The 23,700-nt window shown below is 43.7% G+C and overlaps 1 protein-coding gene across 8 annotated transcripts in view; it reads left to right on the top strand.

The window, feature by feature from the left end:
* The window catches only part of fgfr2 (fibroblast growth factor receptor 2), a 38,790-nt gene extending 15,291 nt beyond the window's left edge, over positions 1 to 23,499 (top strand). For 4 of the 8 annotated variants that reach the window (XM_078272365.1, XM_078272364.1, XM_078272358.1 and 1 more), the window contains 13 exons: positions 1,493 to 1,616; positions 6,102 to 6,292; positions 7,529 to 7,673; positions 9,326 to 9,526; positions 10,292 to 10,430; positions 12,559 to 12,680; positions 13,528 to 13,638; positions 14,315 to 14,505; positions 15,333 to 15,455; positions 16,658 to 16,728; positions 19,372 to 19,509; positions 20,154 to 20,259; positions 21,732 to 23,499. In XM_078272365.1, coding sequence (XP_078128491.1) covers positions 1,493 to 1,616; positions 6,102 to 6,292; positions 7,529 to 7,673; positions 9,326 to 9,526; positions 10,292 to 10,430; positions 12,559 to 12,680; positions 13,528 to 13,638; positions 14,315 to 14,505; positions 15,333 to 15,455; positions 16,658 to 16,728; positions 19,372 to 19,509; positions 20,154 to 20,259; positions 21,732 to 21,896 — 1,827 coding nt within the window. In that variant the 3' untranslated portion in view covers positions 21,897 to 23,499. Of the gene's footprint in view, positions 1 to 71; positions 207 to 1,492; positions 1,617 to 6,101; positions 6,293 to 6,613; positions 6,753 to 7,528; positions 7,674 to 9,325; positions 9,527 to 10,290; positions 10,431 to 12,558; positions 12,681 to 13,527; positions 13,639 to 14,314; positions 14,506 to 15,332; positions 15,456 to 16,657; positions 16,729 to 19,371; positions 19,510 to 20,153; positions 20,260 to 21,731 lie in introns of those variants that run through there. The other 4 variants (XM_078272366.1, XM_078272362.1, XM_078272363.1 and 1 more) reach the window with 4 other exon arrangements.
* The last annotated feature ends 201 nt before the right edge of the window (positions 23,500 to 23,700 follow it).

Here is a 23,700-nt window from a genome sequence, read left to right as displayed (position 1 = left end):
GAGAGATGGGAGGAGTGTAGACAGAGGAAACGAGGGCAGGGTTCCTGGTGTGAAATTGGAATTGCTCATCCGTGCGCCTCCTCTCACCAGGATACCTTGCAGAGCCTCTCACTGTATCTCGAAATGGTTCTTTACCCCCCAACAATTAGAAACTTAAGCCCGGGACTTGAGGGTTAAATGCCCCCAGACAGTAACGTATAGAGAAGGTAGGTAGCGTTAGGGTTGAACTGAGTTGAGAATGCTGAGGTAACTCAATCAGGGAGAACAGGTCCCACTGGCTTTGGTCGGAGACTAGTATGTGATTCTAGCATGTGATTCTATTGTTATGAAATGTGATTTACAAACACTATTGCTGAGCTGGTTAAAGTTTAAACTGAAGGGGTTTGAATTCTTGAATTCTTGGACCAGAACACTGTATGAATGATGTCAGTAGTCAGCATAAAAAACTTTCTATACTGTGGTTGAAATTGTCTCCCGCCCTTGTCCCGTTTTGGGAAATAAACAGTCTGAGTTGATTTATATGTGCTGGAAATACCTGCTTGTGTATGTGATGGGAAAGTAAAGCTAGTGTGGTTGTGTTTTATTTTCTCTTTGTAAAAAAAGAAGAAAAGTCTGAAATCAGCTACAACTAGTCTTAATGTGAAGAATTCCTCTCCTGTGATGAGTTGAAGTTTAGTTATTTGGCTCATAAATTCCTCTTGTTGCCTCTCTAAACAAATAGCATTTACTGTATATGCTAGAGCCGTACTGATAGAGTGGAATAACAGTTCAATCAGACAGTTTAGAAATTAATTTATGAGAAGATCCAATGATGCTGAACGAGTCTGAGGTTCCTGGTTAATGACTGATGGTTTATGAGGAAACACATTTCCCTGCCAGGAAAGTTGAGGAGCAGATTATGTTGATGTAGCTGCTAATGTCCCTTCCCTTTGGCTTTCAGCAGACTCATTATACAGCATAGACAAAAAAAACAGCCACAACGTGACGGAAATGATACAGTCAGGCTGTCAGATATACTGTGTGCAGCTCGTTTCTCACTTTTTGTCAACAAATGTTGGACAAAAGCGGTACCTGAGCCCAGCCCTGTGGCATAATCTCTCCATTGTGTGAAATGTAGGCCTGTACTAGCAGTAGCTACTGTCTGTCTTCAGTGTGCAGACGGAAACATGATTGTTAGCTCACACCTGTGGATTCCACACGGGTGAAACTATTTTTTTGCAAATAAATTATGAATAACTGTGTGTTTGCTGTTTAGACTTAAAGGGTGGGGTTCAGCCTGTCATCGGCCTCAATGTTGTTTTCCAGCTCTCGTCTTTCACTCTTCTTACCAAATCCCCTCTGTCGTTTTCTTTTTTCATCTTTCTCATTTAGCGCCAGCTCTTTATGTCTGTTAATGTCACCTGCATTTTTCTGTATGTGTGTGTTCATTGATGGTGTGTTTATCAATGACTGTGTCTGTGTAACAAGAAACCCCTCTGCCTCTCGCACCCAGGTGCGTACCCAGCACTGGACCCTGATCATGGAGAGCGTGGTGCCGTCGGACAAGGGCAACTACACCTGTCTGGTGGAGAACGAGTTTGGATCCATCAACCACACCTACACCCTGGACGTAGTGGGTCAGTACCTGTTGAGGTGTGGAGGAAGGGAAGACAAATGGAGAGAGTTCTCACAGTGAGAATAGTGTTTGTGTGTGTGTGTGTGTGTGTGTGTGTGTGTGTGTGTGTGTGTGTGTGTGTGTGTGTGTGTGTGTGTGTGTGTGTGTGTATGTGTGTGTGCGTGCGCTGTTTGATCACCCAGGTGTACTCTGGATGCAGGTGCAGGTCAAGGAGTGCTGCCAAGTGTGTGGATATTTAATTGGTTATTATATTATATTAAATATTATACATTTTATTAATTTAGCCAAATCCTACTTCAATGATGGTATTATTTGGTAATGATGACATTATAGTATATGTATAAGTATGTATAGTCTTATAACAAATTGTAGTTTTAATTATTTTAATCTATTTGAAGCATTTGTTTTGTCCATAATAATCACCCTCTAGGCAGGCTAAACTTACTCAAACATTTATTTCTAAAGGTTGATTTGAAGGGTCAGTTCACCCAAATCACACACAAAAAAAAAAACTGAAGAAATGTTTCCTCATAAAATTTCTCACAGTGAAGTCTGTGAGTAAGAGGAAAACAGTTCCTGGAAGAAAAAAAACACTTTGTTCAGTTTTTTAATGCAATTTTCCATTTTTTGAGCCCCCCAGCCTTGGCTAATAAAACAGAAACTATCTGCATGGCTTAAAACCAGATAGAAAGATATGTTTTTTTGTGTGATTTGGATGAACTGACCCTTTAAGGTGGGCTAAGGTATGTCATTGGGACTTGAACCGGTTGCGGGTGATCGTTTAGTGTCACTCTCTGAGGACACAGAGTTCTGGCCTCAGCACTATTACAGCGAATTCAGACCCAACTCAGTCACCCCTCACCATGACCTTTGGAGCTGAAAGCAAAGAGTGTTTTTCTGCTCAGTTTGCAGAATCGATAGGCAGCGGGAACAACAAGGAGAGTGGGATAAAGATAGTAGATCAATGTGTGCATGTGTGTTTGTGTGAGAGTGTACAGCAACTTTGCCCTTAATGTGAAACTCCTTTGGCCTCACTCGAACCACAATACGAGCAATCAGTACACATCAAAGTTTATCTGACACAGTTATTCTTCTAAAGGCAGGCCAATAATCCACAGATAACCTGTAGAGACATGCAGCTGCAGCAGTTTGATTCACAGAAGAGCATTTATGGTCCACTGGTCACTCCATGTCTGTGTCTGTATGTGGAGTACTTCTCCTACTGGCACCATTGTCCTGCGCAGACCTACTGTAATTACACACTTCTGTTTTCATTAGTGTCACCATGGTAATAAGGAGTATTATTTTCATTATATCAGTTGGAGATTGAATACCTGAGGGTTTTTTGCACAATGAGCGTATAGGCACATGCACACAAATGCATGAAGGTCCACACATACTCCCCAACTCAGGCCCCCTGCTCTGCTCCCCTCTGGAGTTAGCTAAAGCTCTCCTTCAGACTGCATATTTCTGTTTTTTGTTCTGTTTTATTGCAGAGCAGTAAACCCCCTCCACGTCTGGCTCCGCAGCCACTGCCCCCTGCAACCTCTTGCTTCATTTTCCTACATTATAGTGGGGTGGACAGAGGGAGGAGAGGGGGAGAAAGAGAAAAGGAGGGGGAAACAGAGACAGAAAAGGCTGTTTTTATCTGTTTTTTTTACCCAAATGACCTGCAGGATCAGCTTTTTAAACCAAGGAGGAACCAGCCCTTTCTGGTTCAAACTGGCCTCTGGAGAAAGGGCAGCAGCGGGATATCCACGAGCAGACACACATGACAAGTAGACAAAAATGAGGAGTCAAAACCGACGTCGGCTCTTTCAATCTGAAACAGAACTGTGGCACCTTGTGGCCATTCGGCACTTTCTTGATAGCCCCATGGCATCCTGTGCCATGTTGGGCTGTCTTCTTGTGCCCTTATCCCACCCTGACCCTTAGGGCCCTGTGTGCCAAGCCGCCAGGTTACCCAGAGTTCACCGGTCTCACATGGGACACCACGGAATTCCCCTGGTTCGCCCCCTTATGCTTCTTTCTGCCTCTATCCCACTGCCTCTGCCATCAAATTTCTCCACTAATGACTTAATTGATAAATGGATTCAGTTTTGAAACGGGTCACTACATATTGGTCACAGCAAAACATAAAAAAGCACCGCAGGGTCTGCTCTTTCATTCGATTTGATACGTGCAGTGGTGGAAGAAGTATTCACATTCTTTACTTAAGTAAAAGTACTAATACAACAATGTAAAAATACTGTTGTGTTATGTTGAGTCCTTCAAGTACAGAAGTATCATTTGCAAACTTACTTAAAGTATCAAAGTACAAGTACTTCTGCAGTAAAATGGCCTGTGACTGATGTAATGTTCTATATGAAATTATTAGTGTTAATGTTGATACATCAATGTGTAAGCAGCATTTTGTAGCTGCTCGAAGTGGAGCTAGTTTTAACTACTTTATAAACAGATAGCTAGTTTATTCTAGTGGTTCCCAACCTAAGGGAAACTAAATATATATGAGGGGTCGTGAGATGATTAATGGGAGAGGAAAGAAGAAAAAACTAAGTTTTGACACATAAATCTGTTCAGTTCTTGGAGTTTTCTCTTATATTTTCTTTTTGGTAAAAAATTGGATGATTTGACCTCTTTGAGCACTGAAGTTTTTGAAAACATCTGAGAAGATTAAAGGGGTCACAAACCAAAAAGGTTGGGAACCACTAGTTAAATAGATAAAATACATTGTTAAAAAACAAAACAATATTTTGTGTATTAACTAGTAATTCCAGCTGTCAGATAAAGTATAAAGTAGGAAGTAAAGTACAAGTACTTAAATATTGTACTAAAGTATGTTACTTGAGTACATTTACTTTGCTACATTCCACCTCTGGATACATCAGTAAACCAACTGTTCTGTTGCCATTCCCTAATTTCATGCTGCAGACAGAATCCTTCTTTTACTATTTCTTTCCCCGTCATCCTTCATACCTTTCCCTCCAAAAGTGCAGCTTTCTTGTGTGAGGTCGATGTGCTAAAAAGTAACTTCTCTGCCCACACACATGCACACACACACACACACACACACACACACACACACACACACACACACACACACACACACACACACACAATATCCCTTTATCTAATTTAATCTGAAATTGCTCCACAAACTTTTATTGTTTTGGGGTTTCGCCATAATCACGATGTGGCCTTTTTTATCGCACTACATGCCCATTCTGTCAGAGTTGTCGGCTGTGCAGCTCTAAATGCTCCAGCTCACATTTGGATCAGCTATAATGAAGGTTAGAATGAATGTCTCATGTCTACGCATCTCTTTCTGCATGACTGTTTTTAGTAAATGTATGTCGTGGCGGAAAGTATTCTGTTTGGCTGTCCATCACCTCTCTCTGTTCAGGAAAGATTGAGAGGGTGAGGAGGCCTGTGAAAGATGGAGGAGGAGAGAAAAGTGTGTGTTTGTGTGTGTGTGTGTGTGTGTGGGGGGATAGACAATAAACAAGGCGAGCCCTAGGAATGTGCAGGAAGGAGGAGGGAGATGGTGAGGCAGGCAGGGGTGGGAATCATCGGATCTGGCAGATTTCAGAAAGATGGAGCAGGAAGACAGGCAGGCAGGCAGGCAGGCAGGCAGGCAGGCAGACATATGGAAGACGTCTCTGCCTTCTACTTGCTGCACTCCCCATATGTTGATTCCTCTCCTTCTCTTCACTCACCCTGCCACTCACTCTCCCTTTTTTAGACCCAACCTCTACCCTTCATCACACAGCCTCACCCTCTGACCATCCCCCCCTGACCCACTCCCGACCCTATACACACACATGCACGCTCGCACAAACAAATTCACTGCACCTACCTTAAGGCTTTGTTTTGGAAAGGCAATGCAGCGCCCCAGGCTAAGTGATGTCATTTTGTGTGTGTGTGTGTGTGTGTGTGTGTGTCGCGGCAGCGGGTGGTTGCTGTCAGTGTGGGGGTTGGTGGGCTGGGTAGTGTTTGAAAGGAGGCATTGTTCAACAGGTCTCGCTCTGTTTGGATTCACAGGCCAAATGTTTGCTTGTAAAAGAATGCAGATAGCTGGAGATGTGATGGTGCTATGAAGGTGTTTCACTTTCCAAGACTGGCACATATAGTTTGGCTTAACCTCCCCACTCACAAGCGATATATATACACTCTTCTTTATGGAAGTCCTCCTCCACCTGAGTTCTTTATCTTTTACTGATAAATGCCTCCACCTCTTTGTTTTATGTGAAGCCTCTAAATGCTTCTGAGATAAGAAAGAGGCAGTGCAGTCATGATTTTACCTGCCATGGTTGCTGGGAAACATTCACACTCACAGTACATGAAGTTCTGCTTTTGCAAAGATAAACAACACTATATGATTCTTAAAGGGAAATAGCACGTTTTTGAGACACTTCCCTGTTGGTTGACATTAATCGACAGTAATGAACAAGCCTCCTAAAAGTAACATTTCCCTTCCTCTCAACAGAACGTTCCCCTCACCGGCCTATTCTCCAGGCTGGTCTACCAGCCAACACCACTGTACACGTTGGGGAGGACGCCCGCTTCGTCTGCAAGGTCTACAGCGACGCCCAACCTCACATCCAGTGGCTGAAACACATCACTCAGAACGGCAGTCGCTACGGCCCCGACGGACACCCCTACGTCCGAGTTTTAAAGGTACATTCCTGCACTTCCTCTTTTAGATTATATTCTCTTGATATTCTCTCCTTCCCTCTATTTTTTCTTGGTGTTTTGCCAGCGGCTGCAGGTGTTTCAGATGGATTTTAAAAGTCATATCAGGAACTAATTACTACATTTCATCCCTTAGGTATTAGATAGGTATTTTCCATGCTGGCTCTTGGTGGTGATTCCTGCTCTCTCCTGCAGATTCAAATACAGTAGATGTAGTCACAATGTTTGCATGTCTGTCTGATTAATTTGACTTATTTGTCTGATTATACATGTTCATGTCTAAGTATGTGTGTGTGTGGATTGCAGCGTTCAGGCATTAACAGCTCAGACGTGGAGATGCTCACCCTCACCAACGTGACGGAGGCTGATGCTGGAGAGTATACCTGTAAAGTCTCCAATTATATAGGCGAGGCGAGCCAGTCGGGTTGGTTGACTGTCATCCCAGGTAACCCTTGAGACCTGACCCCACCTACCCTCCCTCCCCCTCGGTGTGGTTTCCCGGGCTTCATCCCTGACCTGCTGTGCTGTGGTGGTCCTGCTGGTGGTCTCTTGGTGGTCCTAGTGTTCACAGACCTACTCTCCCCTAATGTTACACCCTTGTGTTTCAGCTGCTCCCTCCACTGCTGAGACTAGTGCAGCCATGGAAGCACTGGTTGGACCTGCAAACCAACACTGAAATTGTCACAGCTAGCATCTCACTTTGCCTTCTCTTACATTCTCTCCCTTTTTCTTCTCTTGCGAGCTGTGTCGAGATGGTGTATGGTGTTGCAGTGCAGTGCTCTCCATGCTCTCTGTGTTTGTGTTTGTGCATGTGTCCAGTCCAATGTGTGGATTAGACTGGCTTCTATTAGCAGGTTCTGTTGGTGACGGGACCCTTTTTGGGTTTTCATTTTTGGTGTATTGGTTCTATTTTCTCATGTTTTGGTGGCGTACTGGGCTCTATCTGTGTCTGTGTTTATGAAGCCTCCTGCTCCTCACCCATGAAAACTCCCAACGTCCTTTGCTCTAGATGGGACCTCAACGATGGACGCCATCCAGCTCCTCTTATTTCTTTCTTGGTGTTTTGGGTCTCATTTTTTCTTTTTTTCTCTCTGTTCTCCCCCTTCTATATCTCTCTCTTTCTGCTTTCCGTTTCCCCTCTGCTCTTATCTTCGTCCCTCTCTTTCTTCATCTCCTCCAACTCCCCCCCTTTCCTCTTCCTCCTCTTCTCCTTCTCCCCAGACGGCAGGTGTTAACACCACAGATAAGGAGATAGAAGTTCTCTACTTGCCCAATGTAACATTTGAAGATGCTGGGGAGTATACGTGCTTGGCGGGTAATTCTATTGGGATCTCCTTTCACACTGCTTCATTGACGGTGCTTCCAGGTATATACACTCGTATGCTTCCTCTTTTTTCTTTCTCTCAGCTTTTTCTAAAATGGTTGGATTATGTCATTTCAATGACCTCTGTGGAAGGCAAGCCCCCCCCACCCCGGAGTCTGAGGCACACAGCTAAAATATTAGATTACGGCGATGAACCATCACGGTCAACATCCAAGACAATGTAACATAAGAGCAGGGAGCATATATTCTATAATATTATTTGGATTGGCGAGCTGTTGAAAGCTCAGAGCAGATAACGGGGTAGTTTGCAGACGACTTATTATAACTCTGAGACGGAAGTGGAGCTCCCAGAGCAGCTCGAGTGTCTCCAGACTCCAAAAGGAGGGGAGGGTTTGTCGCCCACTTTCTCTTTTCTTTCTGTTACATCTCCCTTTTGCACCTTGGGAAAAGTCTTTCAGTGCCACATTTCTCTAAATGTTCTCCACCCCTTCTCTGGCTCTGATAATTGGCTTCTTTTAAGATCCTTATTTCTCCTTGAAATAAAGATCGAAAAGGTAAAGCTCAACACTCGCTTCAAGTTGGCTTGACTTTCTCAATTATCAGGGCCAAACCTCTCCGCTTCTACACAGTTAATGAGTTGTGCATGTGAATGTTTGTCCACGTGTGTGTTCTCATTTATCAACTGGTTTTATCCTATTTTTGTCCGCTGCTATATGTCTGGCCTGTAATTATGCATACCAAAGGATCAAATACATAAAACTTAGTGTACAAGTGCACAAGTTCACTCCAGGCTAAACAGACAAATGTTTCTGCTCAAGTTCTAGCCCGAAGTAGGGTGGGCATTAAATGAGATCGATGAGAGTAGTTGACTGTCTGCAGCCCGCAACAGACAACCAGTATAACCCCTCCCTTAATGTTGTCAGCAGACGATAGTTTTGTTTTGTCTGTAAACAATACAGTGTAATGATCACAGGCGAGCCATTTCCTCTGGGAGTAATATGTAATAGTTATTGCCCTGGATGTGCTCTATCTGCACTGATGGCGCCTTCGAGGCTGTGGCTTCTCTGTGTTTGCACTGTGGTTTTTGGACCAGCAGATACAAAGTAGCCAGGAGAAAGGTTCCTACATGTAGCTTCACCTCCAGCTGGCTGGTTGGTTAGCTGTGCTGCACAAGAGCCTTGTTTGTGGTCTGGAGGGTTATGCATTATGGAACAGTCCATTTCGATAGCACACACACACACACACACACACACTGACACACACAAACTCAGCCAATTTCCTCGACAGGAAGTTCAGGCCATATACAACCATGACGGACACCGCTCTCCCTTGTTTGCGATCTGAAGTGAAGCGCATATTGTTCCGTTGTCCGTGGGTGTGTGTTTGTGTTTGTGCTCGCGTGTCTCCAACATTAGGATACTACAAAATAATTTCTGTTTAGTTTGCTAGCCGATGATGATTACATTTACGCATGAGTCATCTCCAGAGCGTCTGTCTCTGTGTTTGCCTGTCTGATGCCCATGTGTGTCTATTCAAATGGAGAATGTGCCTGTCTGTCACCCATACGTGTGTGTGTGTGTATGTGTGTGTTTGTGTGTGTGTGTGTGAGAGCGAGAGAGAGAGTGATCAGTGAGAGTCTTACTCTAACTTTCTTCCCCTTACCTCTGTCTCTGCTCACCCTTCATTTTCCTCAGCCCTCGAGAAATCCCCAGGGCCCATTTCCCCAGACTATGTGGAGATTGCGATTTACTGCGCGGGCGTCTTCCTCATCGCCTGCATGGTGGGCATCGTGGTGGTGTGCCGCATGAGGAACACCGCAAAGAAACCCGACTTTGGGGGCCAGCCGGCGGTCCACAAACTGAGCAAGCAGATCCCTCTGCGCCGCCAGGTAACAGAAAGTAGATAAAGAGTTCTAAAGGCATTTAACACCCCTAGAGGAGAAAAACACACACTGCAGAAATACAATGTCAGACAACAAACTTTATATAAATAGATATATAGGAGGCTAATGCTGAAAAATATAAAAGTTGCATGGATGATACACTTTTTTAAATACTTAATTAATTAATAATTAATTAATAATTAATAGAACTCCACACTCCATACTATATACTGTTGTGGTATTTTAAACAATCTACCTCCAGCCTCATTTAGAAGGCATGCATTTCTGTGGTTAGCACCGCTGCCTGAAACTACAGCCAGAGTTTTTTTTTTCTCTGTGTGAGCCATGCTTTTCCCTCAAGGGAAACCAAAAGGTACAAAAAGTGTTGGATTACATTCTGCGGAGAGACTGATTCCTGTGTCAAGGTAAGGTTAAGGTGCAGCGAGGAGAGATGAGCCCCGGGGACAGTGGCGAGGCTGAATGATCCACACACATTCATCAAAATTACTGTTGTTGCTCACTTCTTAATGATCATTGAAATGTAATCTCTGGGCCATAGACAGACTCTACTGTAATGTTAAAGCATTAACCGTGGAAATTGAGAATATATTCATATTAATGTGTCATATTTACCAACATTCCTGCCCTTTTCAATAAAAGTACCACAGTCAATTACGCATATGCACATTTACTCCGACTCCTCTAGTGATGCCTTAGAGCTTTATCTGATCTATGAACCCAGACTCCGGTGATCAGCCAATCTTTCTCCTCCTGTAGGTGTCGGCAGACTCAAGCTCTTCCATGAACTCCAGTACGCCGCTGGTACGCATCACAACGCGGCGGAGCTCGGCGCACGATGATCCGATCCCTGAGTATGACCTTCCCCAGGATCCACGCTGGGAGTTTTCCCGAGACAGGTGAGGCTGTCTGTTTCTCATGCACCTGATCACTTGTTATTTTGCATCGAAAACAAGTGAAACTATATGGCAGATTTCTTTCTTTTTTTTAAAAGAAAATTCTAATTTGGGACTCTGCTGGTTTTATTAAAATTATTGTTTGGCATTGAAAACAGTAATTATGACCTAGTCCTAATTGCAATGTTTCACCATTTTACAAAATGCTAAATACATCATTATGTAAATCAGATTCAGCTGCTGCATAAAACATTAAAAAAACCTTCAGATCTGCTTTGCAGTGCCACTTTTATCCGAAAGGGGTATTCATAATAACACTCAGTAGGCCTGTATATGGTACCTGTTTGACAGTATGCATGAGAACCTTCAGCGCTACACCTTTTTGTGATTGTCCTCAATGCAAATACAACTATCTTTGGCTAACAGGACTCACTACAGTAGCCGATAACACCTACATAATGAGCATCTGTGTGATTGTATCTGGGCTGTTAAATGATCAGATTACTATTGTTCTAGGTAAAGAGTGACATTAACAATAATGACTAACTGCTGAATACTGGTTGTGGTGTCTGAGATAAATAGGTAGGCTACTGATTCATCTGTTGGTGCTGTAATAAAATGACCTGAACTTGGCGCCCTGCCCCATGCCTCTTCATTACAACTGCTGCTGCGTCACACTCTCACTCACACACACATGCTTCTGATGGTAAGGAATGAAGCGGTGCTAATTACTGGTTAGCACTCGCAGCTTTCATCTGCATGTCTGGGCTAAGAGTGTTTGCTCAGTTTCATACCAGAGGAATTAGCACCGCTGATGTTTGGATTTGTCACACAGTTGCTGCGACCGGTGATAAGCTTTCGGGTGGATTTAATAGGACAGCAAAGGATAGAGTAGTTTAATACCTACTTGAGACCTTTGGTTTTGAAATAAAAGAGGGAAAATCCCAAACCATGGACACGAAGGCCTGTCTTCTGTTAAAAAAAAGTTGCTTGATCATAAATTCTACTATCACATTAGTGAAAAAAACATTTCTGATGAAACCTAGACTGTCTTGTGTGCATGCAGAATGGCATTCTGGGGAAAAGTTAATTTGAAAAGTAGATTCGAATTGATGAACCCACCAAATGGCATGTTTTGTCTAGGCTGAATAAATCTCTGTGTGCCTCTCTATTTGGGTCTTTAGTCCTCGCCTGTCATCCCAGCGCCTGAGGGATCATGTTGGGATTGCAGAAAACTGAGGAATGCTAACGTTTGTGGTTTGCGTGAAGGAAAAATAACATTGATTATGTGTGGCTGGATGGACAGAATGGTTGCCATTGAGCGTGGTGAGTGTGTGGACAGATAGAGGATTGTGTTACTACGGCAGGGCGCTAGCCTCAGGCTCAGTGTGAGTGTTTACATAGCCAGGATACTGGGCCTTAGGGGTGGGGCTACAACTGTCAATCAAATGAAAAAGCACCAAGGTACACAGCTCGTTCAGGGGTCAGATAGATGCAGAGGCTCTGATGGATAGTTGTGAAAGAGCGTGTGTCTGTATGTCTCCTTCTCACTATATGAATCAGTGTAATATAGTTTGGACAGTTTAAAACACCATCGATTGTGACATGGCTTACAATTGAATAGTACTTACATTTCCATCTGGTATTGTAGTCAGGCCCACTAGCATTCCATCCGTCACAGGCTAATGTGTCAGAGCTAAGCTAAGCCTTGTGTAATGACTTGTAAAGAGTGTATATTGGAACATGCCAAGGCAGGGTAAACAGTTTAGAAATGAGTGCCTCTCCCTGGCTTTATCAGGTGATTATCGTTGCCATGTCTGCCTTCCTACCTACTGCCCTGGCACGGGCTTCAGTCACCACGCCAATAAAGCACTCACACAGACACAATCTGATTGAAACAGAGAGAGCGATCTAGTAAAAGAAAATTCAAAGGGTGAGGTTGAGGAACTGGCATGGTGCCTGGTTTCATTACCTCTCTCGCTCTAACTAACCTGTTTATTTCTGCACAGGGAGCGAATCGATGCCACTGTCAGGTCAAGTCGATGAGTTTCAGTTTGTGTTTCAGCAGCTAAATAGTTTTCTGTCTGTTTTTCTTGTTTCCCTTTTTGTGTCTGCTCTCTGGTGGCTGCAGGTTGACCCTGGGCAAGCCCTTAGGTGAAGGCTGCTTTGGTCAAGTTGTAATGGCAGAGGCCCTGGGCATCGATAAGGACAAACCCAAGGAGGCTGTAACTGTCGCAGTCAAGATGCTGAAAGGTAAGTGATAGTCTCCTGCCGCTGCACAATCACAGTGGGGTTGTAATGGTAAACGTCTGACTTAAATCAGACCACTGGGATAAGACGTACACTGCTTCATTATGTCTTGTGTGCAATCTGAGTGCATTTTATAGGTGATTTATGCTCCAGTGAGGGTTCAGCAAAGGTGCAAGGCGGAGCCTGGGGCTTTCGTTATTATTCGTTATTGGTGGTTGCTGAGTGACGGCTAGGGGGAGGCGGGTTGTTCAGGTAAGGGTTAGGGGCGGTCAATTACCTGACCCCAGAGCAGCAGCTGGCTGGAGCTCAGTCAGCACCTACACAAAGAGGCAAGTCACACTAGCATATGATTAATGAAAGCAGCAGTAGGGGGCACTGGGTTGGTTTGGGGTTAGGGGTGGCGGGTGGTTAGATTAGGTAAAGCAGCAGGCTATTGGACCAACAATGGGAATCTGCTGTTTAGAATGACTCCATGTAAGGTAATGGTGCAGAGGAATGCAGGCAATGTCATTCTGACTGTCTGGATACCTCTACTGGCTCAATCAGTCCCATGAAAACGGAGCCTGTGCAGCAGATAATGAATCCAGATTGAACGTCTTTAATTCCTCCTCCTCCCTCCCCCTTGCACTGAAAGGATGCCTCTGTAGTCTGTGTGAGGAGCTTCCCTCGCTGCAGTAACTTAAGCCCACATTGTCTGTCAGCCGCACTTAATCAGAAGCACCTACAAAACAAGGTGTTGTCTCACAGGGCAGCTACTGAGTCAAAGTGTTAAGGGGAAAGCGGGACTAGGGTATGTTTGTTTTGCTGAGTTTTCCCTGACAACCAACAATCCAACTTCTTCTGTTCTTAGATGACGCCACTGAGAAAGACCTGTCTGACCTGGTGTCAGAGATGGAAATGATGAAGATGATTGGCAAACATAAGAACATCATTAATCTTTTGGGGGCCTGTACACAAGACGGTGAGTAGGACAGGACACAACATCACATCATGAAGTATATTAGGAAAGGAATATACATACTTAGAATATTGTATCATTTAGTGATGCAGTATTCAGTGATCAGCCTTGTTAACTTTGTGTATAATGTACTAAAGGTTGCTGCACACTTCAAACAAAGTCATAACATGGTTCATCACACCACATCAGACAGGTAGTGTAGGAAAAGGTGGAGGTAGAAGCCATTTGTATGTCATGTTGGCTTTTAATTGGATTTGAAGATTGCATAAAGCTGAGCACTCTTAAGAATGTTTTTTTTCCTCTCAAATCAGTGGAGCCATGATTGTGGGGAAATTGAAAAGATATAATATTTTTTCACACCTAAGCACACATTTTCAATCCCTGCAGAAAATGATGGTGGATTAAATTTGAGTTTTAGAAATGTACATAAATGCTGGGATGCAGCACTGGACAGTCTGGCCATTTAGAAGGTGTTTTCCATACAGACTTCCTTGTGTTTTGGAACAGAATCCAGCATCAAATTTCAAGTCTTAACCTTCAAACTAAAGGTGCCTCTTTCCTTATGTACCGTATTCCATTAAATAATCTCTCTGAATTTTGTTCAGTGCCACTTTCTCTCAAAGGGAATAATTTATGGCCATGTTCAAGAGGTAATGTGGGTCTTTTCTCTCCGCTGCAGGCCCCCTCTATGTGATAGTGGAGTACGCCTCCAAAGGCAACCTCAGGGAGTACCTCCGAGCCCGCCGGCCGCCTGGCATGGAGTACTCCTATGACATCGCCCGTGTCTCAGACGAACAGCTTACTTTCAAAGATCTGGTCTCCTGCACTTATCAGGTGGCACGGGGCATGGAGTATCTAGCATCACAAAAGGTAAGGACACACACACACACACACACACACACACACACACACACACACACACACACACACACACACACACACACACACACAAAATGTCCTGTTATCACATCAGTCTCCTGCTGGCGGCCTTGATAGATCACTGTGTCAGTACACAGCATATGATGTTCTGTATCTATGTTCTGTAGGTTTTACGTAGGAAAGCTTGCTTGTGCGTCACTGTGGGAATATTGTCTCCTAAAAACACTTCTCTGACCCCCTGCCCAATCCCTGCATTGTCTCTCATACCATGACAAAAGCCCCTCTGTGGAGAAGAACTGCGAGGTTTTCACAATGGGGGTATGACCATGTTGGCCAAACGCAGCCTCACGCTCCCTCTCACTGTTGGAATGTGACAGAGCTTACTGTCTCTCTCACGCACATACACACACACACACACACACACACACACACACACACACACACACACACACACACACACACATGTACATGCTTGCACATGCACGCTGATGCACAGAAACGACTTAGACCATATATGTGCTAAAGTATGTGAGGAATCCTTACTTATCCAGACATGCTCATGTTGGTGCAGTCATTGTGGCGTCATGTTATGCAGTCAAGTGCTACCTCTGTGCAGGAGATTTCTGGATGATTACATGCACCACAAACATCTTAACACCATTCCAAATTAAGTATATACCAGTTTGAAAGTTGATTTATTTTTGGCATGAGGTAACTGTCTTATTCTTCTCTTCCCCTCACTTTTTCCACTCTGACCCCCTCTCTTTTCCCTTCTTCTTTTCTCCCTCCCCTCTCATTTCTAACTCTCTCCATCCCAGTGTATACACAGAGACCTGGCAGCCAGGAACGTCCTGGTCACAGAAAGCAACTTCATGAAGATCGCTGACTTCGGCCTGGCCAGGGACGTCCATAACATCGACTACTATAAAAAGACGACCAATGTGAGTCCTCAACCTGCGCGGCACACATTGAGGGAGTGAAATATTTTTGAGAGTCGCAGTGCGAGATCAGTCCACTCGTCCCTCTCTTTTTTCTGATTCCCTTCCCTTCCCTCATCTTTCTATTCCACTCTTTCCCTCGGCTGGTGTCTTGGCAGAAGCTGCAGGTTCCCAGGCAGCCAATGAATGTAGTGCTTCTGGAGACTCTGCCTTGTTTATCCCTCAGTCTCTTGTTCCTTTAGTTCCAAAGACAGTTATACAATTAGCCAGAAAGAGAGACAAAGTGAGAGGGGAGCGGCTTAAACATAATTGACATTTCCATAGTGGCCCAGTGGTGTCTTTTCTTTCCCACCACAGAGCAGCATTGCCTGCACATCCTCATTTAGTATGCATGGATGGCTTTTCATCGCATGCACAATCATGCTGAGAACTAGCTGACAACAACAACAAAAACAATATGCAATAATGATTAGGACAATGACAGCACGACAATGATGAGCACTTACGTCAAACTAATCTAGACAGAGCCATCATTGTAGAGACACATTTGTTTTATTTTTTCTTCAATATGATTGGTGCGGAACATTTTTACAGTGGCCTTATTATTGTTTAATATCCGTCATATTATCCTGTTAAAATGTATTGTAGATGCACACAAAGAGTCTTTATGTAATAAAGGAACACCTACAATACACTGTTTTACAAACATATATTATGTTTCTTACCATTTTCCTTGCATATTACTGATGTTGGTAGTAGTAAGCTTGTCCCCATTAGTATTTAAGGATGCTGAAAAATCTGTTTTATAAGGACTTATTTAGGTGTTCTCCCTCCATTTAGTAATTCAAAGTGTCTGATGAGATTATTCTTGCCATTAGCCCGCCACACTGATATTGACCAAGGCCGCCTTGTCAGCTATGCTTAGCAGAACAGTGTTTTAATGGCACAAGGAGATAAACTCTCTCCTTCATCTGTGACCCTGTTTATCAGCTCTATTGCTTTAACAATGTAAACGTTCCTCTGGGAAATCCTCCTCCCAGACAGTCGCTCTAGTGCCTTATTCCCCAGGCTGCTTTCACGTATCGGTCTTTTTCAGGAGTAATTAGATCTCCCAGCAGTGAATTAATTCAAACATGCTTATCAGGCCAAAAATTAAGGGTTGTGTGTAGATTTAGTTTGACCTCTTACCTGTTTGTGTCCCCCAGGGTCGCCTCCCGGTAAAATGGATGGCTCCAGAGGCTCTGTTTGACCGGGTCTACACACACCAGAGTGATGTGTAAGTATATGACTAACTGTTTATGTGTCCCACAACCACAATTACATTTACAAAAAAAAATCCATTTACACACATCAGCGATGCAATTAAACCTTCTCATACAGTAAAACACACATCACACATCACTGCTGTTTTTAAGATTTATAAGCTGTTTGCTTGTAGCCTGCAGTCAGATTCAGAGAGTTGTTTTTCAGGGAGTGGGTGAGGTGTTTTGGTGCAGCGCTGGTGATTGTTAGGTGGGGGGTGGCTGCCTATAGGGGGCCAGCACTGGCCAGTCTGTGGCAAAAGTGAGGATTTCACGCTAGACTTGTAGCCAATGCCGTGTTACTAATCTGACCGGCTTCAAAGGGCCCTGGAACAAGCCCATGGCCCACCAGCGCCTCCTCCCCCACCGACTCACCCCTCGCTCCTCCAGCTCGGCTCGGAAGTCTCCCCTCCTTTTGGGCCTCCACTCATGTCTAAACGCAACAATACTGCAGCCCTCCAGTGCGGGCCTCATCCTCCTACACCCTCCTCCTTTAACCCCCTGCCACCCCCCTCTTCACTCTCCTCTTCTCATTCAGCAACACTTTGAACATGTGGCTCATCGTTTTAGAGCTGTTCCATGATCAAAATAATCCCCCCTCTCCTCCTCCTTTCACTGTTCTTATTTTTATTCATCTGGTATGTGAATTCCTGACCCGTCTCTGTCTCTCGCTCTCTTTTTAAGTTCAAGAGTACGCATTCTAAAAACAGAACAAAGGAAGAGCGTCCCTCTCTTTTTGGTGTTTGAGTCTTATGCGTTCTGACAACCTTGTTTGAAGTTTCTGCTCCAGACACTGGCGGCAGAAAGTGTATGTGGCAATTAGATAAATGCCTCGCATGCTGACCCCTGGGAAAGGAGATTTTGTGTGTGTGTGTGTGTGTGTGTGTGTGTGTGTGTGTGTGTGTGTGTGTGTGTATGAGTCATACACCAGTAGCACACTTAACATAGCGCTCATCCAGTTAAGCACTTGGATAGAGGATCCCTCTACTGTCCATGTTTGTGTGTGTGTGTGTGTGTGTGTGTGTGTGTGTGTGTGTGTGTGTGTGTGTGTGTAAATAAAATGTGTACATACACATTATGCCCTTCATGTTCCATGGCGCAGCACCAATCAATAACCTGGGGGAGTACAGGGGACTAAATGTGGGGGTGCAGGCATGAAGTGGCTACTGTAGTCCTTTCTCTCAGCTCACTGCTAATTATGTTTCATCACTCACATTTAGTAATTGGCTTTTTCACATACACGCATGAAGGGAGAAGGAAGATGAGGAGAGGCGTTGGGGAGGTGGAGGGCAGTGGGCTCACACTCAAACATCACCAGAAGCGTACGGCGATCCATACATGACATCAGATTAAATGAATACATGAATTCCAATGAAACTCACCACTTGCTGTTTTGACAAATGGGCCCAGGGGACTCAACTCTGGCTGGCTTAGGTAGAGTTGTGGTTCAAGCTCAGAAAGATGATATCATTGGTGGAGGCAAATTGTGGGCGGCCGGATCATTTAGCTCCAGTTCCTATACAATGTTTCAGAGTCTTGAATCTTCATATTTGGATCAGATCCACTGAAGTATGTAAATGTATTGACTGGTTTTCTGACATTTGTATTCATGTTGCTTTCAGTCGATACTGAGAACGTACAACCTAACTGCTTGAGATATGAATGTAATGAGATTTGAAGAATATTGAATACAGAATATGAACCATTCTAATACAGAGTCCCTTTTATACTGATCAGTAGTTTATGCAGTTGGCTGGAATACATAATTGCACTATAAGGCCGGATGCCAGGTCAGTTAAAGTGACCCGAAGCATGTTGGTTTGTTTATTTGGTTAGTCAAGGTTGGTTGCAGGTGGACTGAGAGACGGTTACAAAGTAGCACAGAAAGGGGATGAGTGTGTCAACAAGTGGAGAGATACAACGCAGTGATAGAGGAGAGAACAAACCCAGGGCTGGTTGTGTAAACAGATGGAGGAGCTGATTAACGCCCCAACCTGCCTGTCCATGCCTTTTTGCCTGGTTGGACCACTAACATGGCCTGTGGCTGCCCAATGCGTACGCACAGATTAGTGTTTGTAAGCGTGCCTGCATGTTATAATACAGCCTTTGTGTGGACATGAATCAAGCATGCTGTCAGTGCAAGAATGATTCATTTGAGACACTGTGGATCCATACTCTCACATATAAACATGCAGCGTGACAGTGACGGAAATCAGCAGCGTGGAATCACTGATATTTAATGAGTAAGGATGAGGAAGTAGTTAATAGTTAATAGTCACTAGCCATCTCTGGGCCTCTAGCCCCTCTTTTGTCTGCTGTGGGTGGTCCACTGTTTGTTTTGGTGTGGTGTGACTGGACAATGCCAGCCTGTGTGACCGGCACAAAAGCCATCATTGAGATCAGTGCCAGAGTGGCACTGGGAGCAAGTTCGCGCCACAAGCCACCGGATGGCAGAAAGAGGGCATTGACACCACTGCGGTCACACTGTTGAAGTTGTTTCCAAACTTTATCCAAGTAACTCTATGTAAATTATCTGTAGGTTAAAAGAAAGTGGCACTCAATGGGCCTAATGTTATTTAAAATATATATCTGTGTTTTTGTTATTTTTGTCTTACCAGCTGGTCATTTGGGGTGCTGATGTGGGAGATCTTCACCCTAGGGGGCTCCCCCTACCCTGGCATCCCTGTTGAAGAGCTCTTCAAGTTGCTCAAAGAGGGACATCGCATGGACAAGCCTGGCAACTGCACCAATGAGCTGTAAGAGTCTTAGTTTAGCTTTTTTTCCTTCCAAATTTACATCCCAAATACACACTAGCTCTTACACCCAACTCTTAATGCCATCCCAGTCTTTATCAGATCCATGACTCCGGGGCTCTGTGTCCACTCTGTCGGGCTTTTGCACAGCTGTGACTGGCTGCTATCAGTGTCCTCATTCACAATTACTCCTCTGCAGTCAGCGGACAATGGAACAGCTCTGCTAGGGTGCCACACAGAGAGGGTTGATAGTGAACAAAGCAGAGATAGACACAATGGCAGTGCATGACACACACACACATTATAGTATTTAAAAAATGCAAAACACTGTGAGGCATGTTTGTGATCAGCAGCAGGCCATCAAAAGTGTCTCTGTTATGGATGGCAGACCAAAATAACTTTCGAAATGAGATGGTGTCCGAGAACACCTGTTGTTTTGATTTATTCCTCGACATGGAGACCTGAGTCCAGAGGCATAAATCATTCAGCTGGCACATTTTGAAACTTGAATACAAGGTAGATGAGGAGTGGCACAGCTTGAGTTTAGACTAAATAATGCCTGCAACACTTCCCTGAATTACTCTGTTCTCTCTCCCTTAATCCACTCTTCTCTCTGAGTAAACAGGTACTGTTTTTTTCTCTCTTAGGTACATGATGATGAAAGACTGCTGGCATGCCATCTCATCCCACAGACCTACCTTCAAGCAGCTAGTAGAGGATCTGGATCGCATCCTCACCCTCAACACCAACGAGGTGAGTGCAGCTCTGCTTTTTCTTCACACACATACTTATTCCATACAGTTCACTAGAGAGTAGAGGGTGGACAGAAATTGTACAGAAACCCTAACATTTCTTGGCAAGTAGGAGTCCGGCATTTCATAACATTAAAATAAAATAATATGATACATTCCTACACATAGTACCATGTTTTTCAGTCCAAACTAAATCATGCTCTTGCCAGTGCACACAGGTTTCAGCATAATGTTGCTGAAAGCTTTAGGAGCATTAGCAGCCACGTTGCTGACACAAGGCCTAAATGGTGAACGAAAAAATGGCCGGATGATTTGATCCAGGCCCAACATGGCCGCTACGGCCCAGTGAAGTTGCCCAATCATCACATTCATGCCTTGCTCCCTCCAATGGCCTGCATTTCTTTCCATTCCCCTTCCTGTCTTACGTGATATCCGAGTGCCGACCTGAAAAGAGGCCGCCGATGGAAAGCTGTCAAGACTTGTCTGCTCTTGGAGCTGGAACTTCATGAATTTATGCCAAAAAAGCCCAATTTTAAGTTTGAACTTTTGAAATGTAATAAAGCGCCTTTTTCTTGCCTTCTTTCCCCCTCCTCCTTTCCCTCTGCCCCAAACCGCTGGCAGATGTGGAGGTCTTTAGTAATGTGAGCCTTCTCGTGTTGAGCTGGGAAAATGGAAGCCAGCACTCATTTTCTAGAAAACCCCAAGAACTCTTCCTCCTCACAACCAGTCCCAATAACAGCCATGAAAGACAAGCAGGAGGGGGGAAAAGACCAAAACAACTTCCCAACACTGGGCTGAGGCAAAATTAATAACAGGATTTCTTGGGGTTTGCATTTTCCTTCATCTTCATTTTTTTTTTGGGGGGGAGGGGGAGGGGTTGAGCATTGTGTGCCAGTTTCTTGATTTTTTTCTAGCCATTTTACAGTGTTTATATTGGGTGTTTCAGATGTCCGATTAGTTTGGACTGAACTAATGTGAAGGGATGCTGTGCAGGCTGGAATTAAACATCTCTGCCCCAGTTCTCTGGTCTAAACGTATCCTCTTTTCCCCAACATCCCAACCACATTAAACCATTTTGTAGTGGACCAAAACCGCAACTAGGCCGACCCTGCTATCTTCAAGCTCCGCTGGATCAGCCAGCAGTCCAACATTCAATTTACTACGTATTATTCCTGCAAATTTATTCATACAGTATCCAGTTTAAGATGATCTTTTCTGTTCTGTTTCATAAATCATCCCAGGGTGATTTGGTATAGTTTAGATAAATATTACAATGAAGTTAATACTCTTCTTCTCCACCTCTCTCCCCCTCCTCTGGAAAGCCCCCTTGTCTTGTTGACTGGGTTTCAGCACTATATTTATGTTCTCTTGTTTGCTCTAGGTCTAGTGTCTTTCCCCTTTGTAACATATGAGCATGTGTCTGAGTGTAAATTATCTCACCTAACCCTCTTTTCCCTGTGTCTGTGTCTACAGGAGTATCTGGACCTGTGCGCCCCAGCAGAGCAGTATTCCCCCAGCTTCCCGGACACTCGCAGCTCCTGCTCCTCCGGTGACGACTCTGTGTTTTCCCATGATCCCTTACCGGACGAGCCCTGCCTCCCCAAGTACCAGCACATCAATGGAAATGTCAAAACATGAGCCCCCCACCCAGCCTGTCTTCCCCAGCTTGACCTGCCCCAGTCTTACCCCTCAACGTAACAAAACACACGTAGCACAGCCCGAAATCCTCCTATCCTCCTGCCCCCCCATCACCCCTCTGGTTCCCAGTGGACTAATGGACCCAGATGGGACTGGGCTGGTGGCAGCGCTGCTGTCACACACTCATACTGCCATGCACACACACTACATGAGGTCTTAAAGAAGAGGACAAGGACCCTAGAAGCAGTTTTTTTGAGACTTTTCCTTCTCCCGCTTCAGATAAACAAACAGACTCTTCAGTTTGGTTCTCATGTTTGTACCCGGATTATTATTATTATTTTTTGTTTTTTTATACAATCAACTACGTTACTTGTTTGGTGATCCCATTCCAGTGGCTGACATTCCAAGACTGTAATTTGCTCCTGGAGGAATGTATGGACTGATTTGAACTTAAAAAACAAGGGACTAGAAGAGGATGACGAATAGGAAAAGGACTGAGAGACACAGCTTCAACTAACAAAACAGAGGAATAGAAGGAGAGCACATATAGAAACTGCTCTCCTGTTTATTTTGTAATATTGATGCATTTCTTTTTCAGTTCTCTTGATAAACCTTCCCAATTATTCTGGAGAGTGAAAAATACACAGTATAATGTATAGTGCTGGGTATATTTGTAAATATATTCAAAAATGTATAAATATATATTATATATTTACAATGAATTATTTTTTGTATGGACTCCGAAATAACCCCAACCATCCCCACCCTACTTTGAATTTGAGGCAGGTATTCTAACAGGTTATGTGTCCTATATTTCTCTTCACACACACACACACACACACACACACACACACACACACACACACACACACACACACACACACACACACACACACACACACACACACTCAAACTCACACATACAGACATGGAGACACACTTTAATATACACAAACACCTGTTTTACTTTCACTCAGTAACACAGTTGAGTATTGGCTTTCAGGGACTGAGGTAGCATGTTAATTTATTGACTTGTGTTTTTTTGAAATGAATCAAAAAAGTCTGTAAAAAAGAACAAAAACAATATGGCAGAGATGATTACATTAATGATGCTGATAATACATAAATAATCCATTAAATGTATGGTAATTTAAAATGATCTTTCAGCAGTAACAGAAAAGAAAGCTATTTTTAGTTTGTTTGAAAGATCCAGGTTTTGTAAGTTTTATATACAAATGTGAATATTAAGTTAAATTTAAAAAAAACTGTACATTTTATAGTCAGCTAATCCCTTTCTTGTGTAGATGTTGATGCAATTTCTATCCGGTCATTTTACTCTTTCTTAGCTTTGCTTTAGGAAACGAGATTGATTTCTGGATATTTATATATGATTGACAGAAAAAGATTTTGGAAATACCTACGAGCAATCCACTCCCTCACTTAGACAACGTATAGACTCCAAATTTACTTGACAGAATTGAAAGCTGAAAAACAAAGTATTAAATCATTCAAGTGTTTTTTGTCTTTTTCTACTGGACCAACTTTAAGATGTTCTTTTGCAAGTGTTCATGCCACATTTGCGAAATAAAAGATGAAAAAAATATATTCTTGTCCTTATCTCTGACTTAGTTGGGTGTTAAGTATGAACTTGTTTTATTTTTCTAAGTTGGATAAACGTGTTATCATTAAACTGCACATTCCTCGGCACTAAATAATCTTTCTTACTGTATAGGGGCAGAGAGGATTAGCTGGCATTACAAAGTGCTCAGTGCATTTTAGAAGAAATCATTTTTCTTGTATGCTT

Source organism: Sander vitreus, chromosome 17 (genome assembly GCF_031162955.1).
Source record: "Sander vitreus isolate 19-12246 chromosome 17, sanVit1, whole genome shotgun sequence".
In the NCBI taxonomy this organism is placed as follows: Eukaryota; Metazoa; Chordata; class Actinopteri; order Perciformes; family Percidae; genus Sander; species Sander vitreus.
Note: the sequence above shows the minus strand (reverse complement) of the source record. Positions and strands in the feature narration are given on the sequence as shown.